The 8749-nt window shown below is 34.7% G+C and overlaps 1 protein-coding gene across 1 annotated transcript; it reads right to left on the bottom strand.

Moving 5' to 3' along the window:
• Positions 1-5247: 5247 nt before the first annotated feature.
• On the bottom strand, positions 5248-6537 carry LOC132068646 (GATA transcription factor 16-like). Its single transcript, XM_059462301.1, has 3 exons — positions 6247-6537; positions 6051-6155; positions 5248-5763 (listed from the first exon to the last, which is right to left on the bottom strand). Exons 1-3 carry the CDS (start codon positions 6265-6267, stop codon positions 5533-5535), a joined length of 357 nt encoding a protein of 118 aa, XP_059318284.1. The 5' UTR covers positions 6268-6537; the 3' UTR covers positions 5248-5532.
• Between the last annotated feature and the right edge of the window lie 2212 nt (positions 6538-8749).

The raw sequence follows: 8749 nt of genomic DNA, 5'->3' as shown, positions 1-8749 counted from the left end.
TTATAGCAGTTCAGGGCAGAAGATAGCAATTCGGTATTCCATAAAAATACTTATTAAGTATGGCGATGTATGAACAACTTGGCAACTTTTAATCGCAGTGGACTTCCTCTAGTTAGTATATTAACAGCTCCCAAACATCAGACAAATAACACGACGACAAAGAAACCTCATGACGATAAAACAACAGAAAGAGCTAAAGTCCCAACTAAAATAGAAAGTAAAGGTTGAAAACGTGAATGTATCGAAGTTACCTTGTTTGCGTGCAATGAACTGGGCGTCGAGGCCTCGAATCTATGCTCTTTGAACAGGATTGATTCGGGTGGACCACAAACTACCGAAAAATGCGGAGCTTTGGCTTTTTGTTTGAAAATAAATCGAGCTTCAGGGTAGAGTTTGAAGGAGTAATATTAGGAAGTAGCGGCAGCCAAAAAAAACTCTCCCCCTCGGCTGATGACTTAAGATGGTATTTATAGGTGAAAATTGACACTCTAGGGTTTCGTTTAGGCGGGAATTGAAATCAAATTTGTTCCAAGATCAGAACGTTAGAGTTTTCAAAATGAGTCAAAATAGGACCCGTTTGAATCTGAATGTCGAAGGCTTTTTCCACCAGATTTCCAATGGTTTGACTTTGATTTTTCCGCAAATGGGTCGACCATTTATGGTCTTTTAGGGTCACATGCGTTTGAAGCGAGAAAGAGGAGTGCCTTTCTCTGTCAATCAGCAGAAAGCTCAGATGAAGCAGTCGTAGGGATGTTTTTTATGTAGAAACGGTGTAGACAAAGCTGTGATGGTGAAAGAAAGGCTGCGTTTTAACTGGAAATGGAAGTGGAGACAGAGATGAGAGGAGAGAGACGAGAGAGAGGGTGCGGCTGTGTTTAGGCAAAGAAAGAGAGAGGATTAGGTTTAGGGATGAAGAAGAGGGGTTGGGCCGGATCGGGTCGAGGATATGTGGGCTGGAGCGGGTAGTTGAGGATTGTGGGCTGGTTGGTTTGGGTAGGAGTAATTAAATAAGTGGGCTGTGAATTTTGAAAGGGTAAGTCACGAACTGGGCCTATTTTGGCTGGAAAAATGTTGATCTTTACTCCTCTGTTTAATCATTTTGGGCTTTTTAACTTAATAATTAGTACAAAATATATTATGTGAAGACAAATAGTAATTAGTGTATATAAAGTAAAAAATTAATTTAACGAGTACGAATCCTAATACGAAACGATGGCGAACCGTTTAAAATTCGTGATAAAGTAATACTAGTAAAAAAAATAGTGAAAATGAAGGTAATGGTATTAATAGTAGCAGAAGTAAAAATAGTAGTGAAAATAAAATATTTAGCTCGTCAGTAAATTTAAAAGCCCGCAGAAATAAAAAGTACGAATAAAGGAGGGACAAAATTGGGTGTCAACAGCTAAGCCACACTATGAAAGTGTTAGAAAGGATGGTGGAGATGAGGGCGAGAAGAGGCATGTCCATTTCAGAGAACCAGTTCGGATTCATATCGGGACACTCGACTACAAAAGCCATATCTTGTGAGGAGACTAGTGGAGCAGTATAGGAAGAGGAAGAAGGACCTGCACATGATTTTCATCGACCTAGAAAAGTCTTACGACAAAGTGCCAAGAGAGGTTTTATGGAGATGCTTGGAGGCTAAAGGCGTACCTGTAGCGTACATTAGGGCGATCAAGGACACGTATGAGGGAGCCAAGACCAGGGTAAGGATAGTGGGACGAGACTCGGAACACTTCCCAGTGGAGATGGGGTTGCACCAGGGATCGGCTCTTAGCCAATTTTTATTTGCCTTAGTGATGGACTGTCTGACGCGGCGAATTCAAGGTGAGGTGTCATGGTGTATGTTATTTGCGGATGATATAGTCTTGATTGACGAGACATTCAGCGGAGTGAACCCTAAGCTGGAGGTTTGGAGACAAACTCTGGAGTCTAAAGGGTTCAAGTTGAGTACGACCAAGACAGAGTACATGGAGTGCAAGTTCAATGACGTGACACATGAGCCTGGCGCGGAAGTGAGGCTTGGTACCCAGGCCATCCCAAAGAAAGGAAGTTTCAAATATCTTGGGTCTATTATACAAGAAAATGGGGATATTGACGATGATGTCTCACATCGTATTGGTGCGGGGGTGGATAAAACGGAGGCTTGCTTCGGTGAGTCTTTGTGTGATAGAGAAGGTGCCACCAAAACTTAAATGCGAGTGTTCTACAAAGTGGTTGTGAGACCGACTTTGTTGTACGGGGCAGAGTGCTGGGCAGTCAAGAGCTCTCACGTCAAAAAGATGAAAGTTGCGGAAATGAGAATATTGCGATGGATGTGTGGGCACACTAGGCGAGATAGGATTAGGAATGATGGTATCCGGGATAAGGTTAGAGTAGCATCAGTGGAGGATAAGATGAGGGAAGCGAGGCTGAGATGGTTTGGGCATGTGAGGAGGAGAGGCACAGATGCCCCAGTGCGGAGGTGTGAGAGGTTAGCTATGGATGATTTCAGAAGAGGTAGGGGTAGGCCGAAAAAGTATTGGGGAGAGGTGCTGAGACAGGACATGGCGCAGGTTCAGCTTACCGAGGACATGACCTTAGATAGGAGGTTTTGGAGGACTCAGATTAGGGTAGAAGGCTAGTAGGTAGTCGCGGTTTCGATCTATAGTCTGTTGTCCTTTGTTTCTTTCTACTATATGTTGTTTTTTGTACTTCGATTATCTTATTTATCTGTGGTAGCTACTGCTCCCTTTTTTAGACTGCTCTATTTTGACTTATTTGCTTTCTTTAGTTTCATTTGCATTTTGCTTTGAACTGCTTGTGCTTATCTACCCTTTCTCGTTGTGTTTTCTCTTGAGCCGAGGGTCTTTTGGAAATAACCTCCCTATCTTCCGAGATAGGGGTAAGGTATGCGTACGCTTTACCCTCCTCAGACTATGCGTACACTTTACCCTCCTCAGACCCCACATTGTGGGATTTCACTGGGTGTGTTGTTGTTGTTGTTGTATTAAGAAATAGATACGCAAAAAATATACTTAATTTTACTTAAATCAAATTGTTTCCTCAATGCTCCCACGTAGGTCTGATCCCTGGTGGTTGGGATAAAAAAAAGAGATGGCTAAACCACCAAGCCAAGTTTGTGAAAGTGACAATGTAGACATTTTTTATTATTTATAAAGTTCACTATTGCCATCTAACTTGTTTTCATAAATTGAATTTCGAACCTTGAAATTGACATTCAAAACATCATTACTACGGGATTACCATCTTCAAATATATTTTTTATCACTAGATTTTTACTAAAGATGAATGAAAATTGTGCACCAATTTGGGGCAAAATTCTAATTGAACGGGAAAAAAGAGGTTTGCGCGGCTAGATCTCGGAAAAATACACAAAATAAAAAAAATAAAAAAAACGCAAAAAATCGGATGTCCGAGCGCAAAGTTATGACCATTTAAAGTTTCACCAATTTACAACTACTTTTTTCTCCCCATACTCATTATTTGATAATTTTATCTTATTTTTATAACTACTTAAGTCTACTGGAAATTTACAACCAATTTACTGCGTTATTCAATTTTTTTTTTTTTTTTAATAACGCTTAAATCAAAACTGCGCTATAAAATAAAACACTTAAACCTAAAGATAACAAGTTTCCAAGCAAACGAAACTTACTTCGGGGCACTTTACAACCCCCTAAAACGACGATCCAAACGTTTACGTATACTTGATGTATTGAACCTACATTATTGTTCGCAGAAAAAGATATCCGGCGTTTTGAAATATGACTAATCTTTGGTCAAAGTATGGAAAAAAACGTGAAATTTCAAAACTTTAAAATTGTATCAAAAAAATATAACTCCTATTTAGTGCGCAATAGAACTTAACTGTAAATTTACAGTTTGGTCCTATTACGCAATAATTTAATGCGCAAAGGTTACTTTGGTAACTTTTTTTTTTTAATTGCGATATTTTGATCCCTACAGTCACTTTTTGAGTCATTTAAGTTGCAGGACTCCCATCATCAGCACTAATTAAGTGCCTCTACTAGTAACTTTCATGGCACAATCCCATTAATCATTTCCATTTTGCTAACCGCTACCATTACATAACAATTACTACTTGCAACTCGATCGTAACTAATTCTTTTATTTTTCACCCGATATCTGAAAACTCTGCGTTGCAGCTCATTCCCACGTTGATGGTAACATGTTCTCTAACAAAGACAAACGAGACTAAAATTCGAGATCTTGGTTAAGGATGAAGATCGACTGGACAACCACCACTATTACTTGTCACCAAGTCTAACTTTTAGGGTATGGTTCATGAAAAAACAAGTTATACAATGCCATGTAAATTAATACTCTCAAATATATCGTGAATGTAATACTTTAAAATTAATATATTTGACTTCTATATTTATTAATTTTTTCATTAAATAAATTATTCATATTCGGCTTTTGAGCAAATAAATAATCTTAGTTATTCAATATTTACATTTAGACGTAACATTTTAATTTCCAGAATCTTCATGAACTAGAAAAGGCGTAAAAGTAAAATTCTTTCTTTCTTCCCCACTTTCTACAAACCAAACAGCCATGTACCAAACGAAAAAACGAACAGCCATGTAACTTTTTCCTTCATATTCGTTCCTACTTTTCTCTTTCCTTCCCTTTGGCTTTGCCTAACTCCAAACAAAATATGCTGAGGCACAAGCTGACAATGATAATAAATGTGATAAATACTTCCCCTATCTCAAATTATTTACTGTGATTATCTTTTACATGCTCGTTAAAAAACATTAATTATAAGAGAATTTTAACTATTTTACCCTTCATACATATTTGAACAATCATAATATCACCCCATAATTGAGGTGTTTATAGTCTTCAAGTATAATAACTATCAAGTGTAAAGTGAAAAGAAAAAAATTATCTTGAAATTTAAAAACGACAAATAATTTGAGACTAACTATTTTCAAAAAGCACGATAAATAATTTGAGACGGAGAGAGTAGCAACGAATTAAATGATTTTGATACACAGTTACGGCTGCTTTACACAAAATCACCCTAGAGCAGTAATCACTGGTTGTCCGTAATGATGCATTTGACACCAACCAAAATTGAATTTCTTTTTAAATGTTGTGAAATTACATGATGTTGATAGTAGAGTTCCAAGTTTATGGGCGTTGAATTCAATTCTCAGCTGGATTTCTACTTCTGGATGCCATTTTGAAATTGAATTTTTCCCTCGAGTCGAGAAATTAATGTAGTCTATCTAACAGATGTATTCAGAACTAAAAGATCCTCGACAGAAAGTACAAGTAACACGACAAAATTCCAAAAATCAAAATTTGAATCAAATTCTAGATTCAAAACACAAGGAAAAAAAGAAGAAGTCAAGATTACTACATTCTCCTCTACTGCTCCTTCATGAGGCATTACAGCTGAAACTCAAAAAAAAAAAAAAAAAAAAAAAAACACTTGATCAAAATGGGTCAATTAATTAGTAAGAATACAAGGGTTACTGCTAATACTAGAACTTGGGGTTAGAATAGTAATTTCTTAACAGATCCACAGGAAAGAGCCATCAAAAGTATCGCCGCTTGTTCTTCTTCTCTTAATTTGCCACCCAATGCCATCAATTTCATTTTCAATGACTGTCCAATTTCTTTACTGTTTTTCACTTCACTAATTTTCTTCTTCTTCTTGCCGTTGTCAATACCTAAAAGCTGCCTCCTCCTCTTGTTGTATTTGATCCCACATGCGTTACACATCGACTAAAATACAACCCCAAAAAAAAAAAAAAAAAAAAAATATCAGAACTTTGATGAGGTAGCTGACACAAGAAAAAAAATGGTCGATAAAATTTTATTGAAAATATAATTAAGTAAATAAAAAAGTGCTCTCTCTAAAAACAACATAGTGTCAGAAGAGATTTAGAATCGAATCTAACCGCTACCCATTATAAAAAAAATTCCACGTGTTTGGCCATCAAAAAAAAGAATCAAGCTCGTACGTGAGTTGATCACACATTTCTAATCGATTTTGATCTAAGAATTTTTACCTTGGGGCCTGCTGGACCACTTCTCCAAAGAGGGGTTCTTGTGGTATGACAACCACTGCAAGATTTGATCTTGTTAGTACTATTCATTTCCTCTGCTTGTGATCTCTGAAAAATAATCAAAAAAAAAAAAAAAAGTTTGAGATCAGTGATCAGAAACAGAAAAAGAAAAACCAAAAAGTTGTGAATCATCACTCACCTTTACGTCCTTCAGATCCATCACTAGAAACTCAACTCTGAAAAAAATGTCCTAACAAATGGTAATGGAAATGACAATCCAGGGGGGAAAAAGGAGCAAATATTTTAAATAAAAGAACTTTAGAGACTGAAGGCGGGAGAAAAATGGTGAAAGATTTGTACCGTTAATGTGGAATTTAGTGAACTAAAACAGAAAGACAATAGAGTCTAGTAGTAGTAGGTTGGAATGGCTAAAAAAATAAGGGCAAAGGAAGCTAAAACGGCAAAATCTGGTGGACACTAGTCAGCAGGACACGACATCATAGTTAACTCTGGATTCGAATTTTGCTATTACTTTAATACCCTTGTGATTCCAACAATTTCCTTTCAATCAAATCTCAGCCGTACAATTCTTATATGATCCTATGTTGAGGGTTGTGTGTTGGAAATACACGTAAGTGTAATTCTAGCAAAATGCAAAACCATTGGGCATGCCACTAAGTTGCTCTTAATTTGGTAGTTTCTGGAGTTCATAAAGAATTATAATCGGATTGGAGTTGTCACCTGATCATCAGTTTTATAAGCTCAATACTGTCAACTGATGGAACTTCATTTTGTAATGCTAAAAAAATGGAAGGTTAGGTTATAACAATTTTTTTTTTTTTTATAATTGTTGGAAATTAAGTTTTGATAATTAATAATACGCAGCTGTGATAGGTGATTATTCTTGGTCCTACTAGTTGGTTCTTATATAGTGTCTACACTTAATCGTAGTAGGGAAGTGACTTAGGGGTAGGATTCGCTTCTTCACGAGATAATTGTTTATTTCGTGCATGCTGAGTTGCTGACCTAGCAATCGCCTAATTAATAGAATTTGATAGATCTTTTATTTGCTAACTTAAAAGACCAAGTGTGTAAGCAAGTAAAGCTCTAGTTGAAATATTATTCTCAGATCTTTTACAACCTTTCATATATATCTCTAATTTATACTGCTGATTGGTGTTATATATTGTTTGAGATTGTCTTCTTGCAAATTATTAATAACATTTTAGAGAACATAAAGCAAGAAGCAACTCCGATAACCACAAGAGATCAAACTGAAGAACCGAGTTCAAGTAGTTGAGTTCATTTCAGTTTATCTAGATCTTGTAATAGGTGTTTCTAATTGACCTTATTCGCTTATTAAAGAATCACTATTGTGACAATCGATGATCAAACGAGTGCAAAACTGCAAACAAATGGCAAATTACATGTTATTAGCATTTCAAAGGCAATTAAATAGACAATACAAAACTAATCATTTGGTAAAAGCACTTGATTTGGACAAAACATTAAGGGCCTGTTTGGAAAGCCACCCAGGTAATTGGAATTCGGTGTACGTAATTGGGTTAGGTGGGAATTGGGTGTAATTGAGAGGGTGTAATTATACTATTCAATTCTCGGGAGGGGGGGGGGGGGGGTGTAAATTCCAAAGTTACTTTTTAGTTTCATTCTTTTTTGTTTTATTTTAATTTCTTTTCTTTTTTAATTTATTTTTATTTCTATTATTTTAATTTATTTTTTATTTTTTATTTTTACTTTTTAATTATTTTTATTTTTTAAAATATATTTTTCTTTTATATTATTCATCTGTCATTTCCTTTCTTCTCAATCCCAACCTTTACTTCTTGTGGTTCCATGTAATTGCTCGCTATTTTATTTTATTTTATTTTATTAATTTAACATAACCGTGCTATTATTCTAATTTTTGAAACTAAACCTCTTAATAGTAGATAGAATGAGTCATCAACAAACTTGGCATATAATGAGTGACGTTATTAAAGTAGAATTTCGTTATGAATGAGGTTATAGACTTTATTTTTCTTTTCTTTTGAATTATATTTACTTAAGTCTCGTTGGAACTTACTTATGTAATGTTATAATTTGACATAAGAGTATTATGTCAAACTTTTTCTTTTAGATTTTGAATTTAGATTATATTTTCGATTTTAATTTATTTGCTTTAGTATTATTGACTTTTTATTTCACATTGCATGTTGTTTATTTTTCACTTACAGGTGATAGATTTTTTTGTCAACATTTGAATAATGTTATGGCATTATATTTATATTTTTTTTTCTTTCAAACATCCCATCCATGATGTTCTCACAAAAAAAGTCTACTTTTAAGTTTTATAATTAATTAAAATAAAAATATTATCAATTTGAAAAATATATATCAATTATCTTTTACATCATTAGTTACAAATATATGATTATTAATTAATATATTTTCAAGAAACAATGTTTTATCAAATAACTAATTTAATATCATTTAAAAAGGCACATATTTTTTAATATTAATTTTAAATTTTTGATAATTAAATTTTATTTTTAAATTAAACAAACTGTATAATTACACTTGTGCAACCAAATAGCACGCTTGTAATTACACTGTAATTACATTATGACAAACAAACAAGTTGTTGTAATTACAATACTGTGTAACTACTAGGCTGTGTAATTACTAGGGTAGTAATTACACCA

This window comes from Lycium ferocissimum, chromosome 1 (genome assembly GCF_029784015.1).
Source record: "Lycium ferocissimum isolate CSIRO_LF1 chromosome 1, AGI_CSIRO_Lferr_CH_V1, whole genome shotgun sequence".
Lineage (NCBI taxonomy): Eukaryota > Viridiplantae > Streptophyta > Magnoliopsida > Solanales > Solanaceae > Lycium > Lycium ferocissimum.
The sequence above is the reverse complement of the archived record's forward strand: the minus strand, read 5'-3'. Positions and strand labels throughout refer to the sequence as shown.

Bases quoted from the DNA above. Each gene is read 5' to 3' on its own strand.
- LOC132068646 (XM_059462301.1), bottom strand. From the start codon at position 6,267: ATGGATCTGAAGGACGTAAAG. The intron at 6,156-6,246 runs GTGAGTGATGAT...ATTATTTTTCAG, and splicing joins TGGATCTGAAGGACGTAAAG to AGATCACAAGCAGAGGAAAT. The intron at 5,764-6,050 runs GTAAAAATTCTT...GTTGTATTTTAG, and splicing joins GTGGTCCAGCAGGCCCCAAG to TCGATGTGTAACGCATGTGG.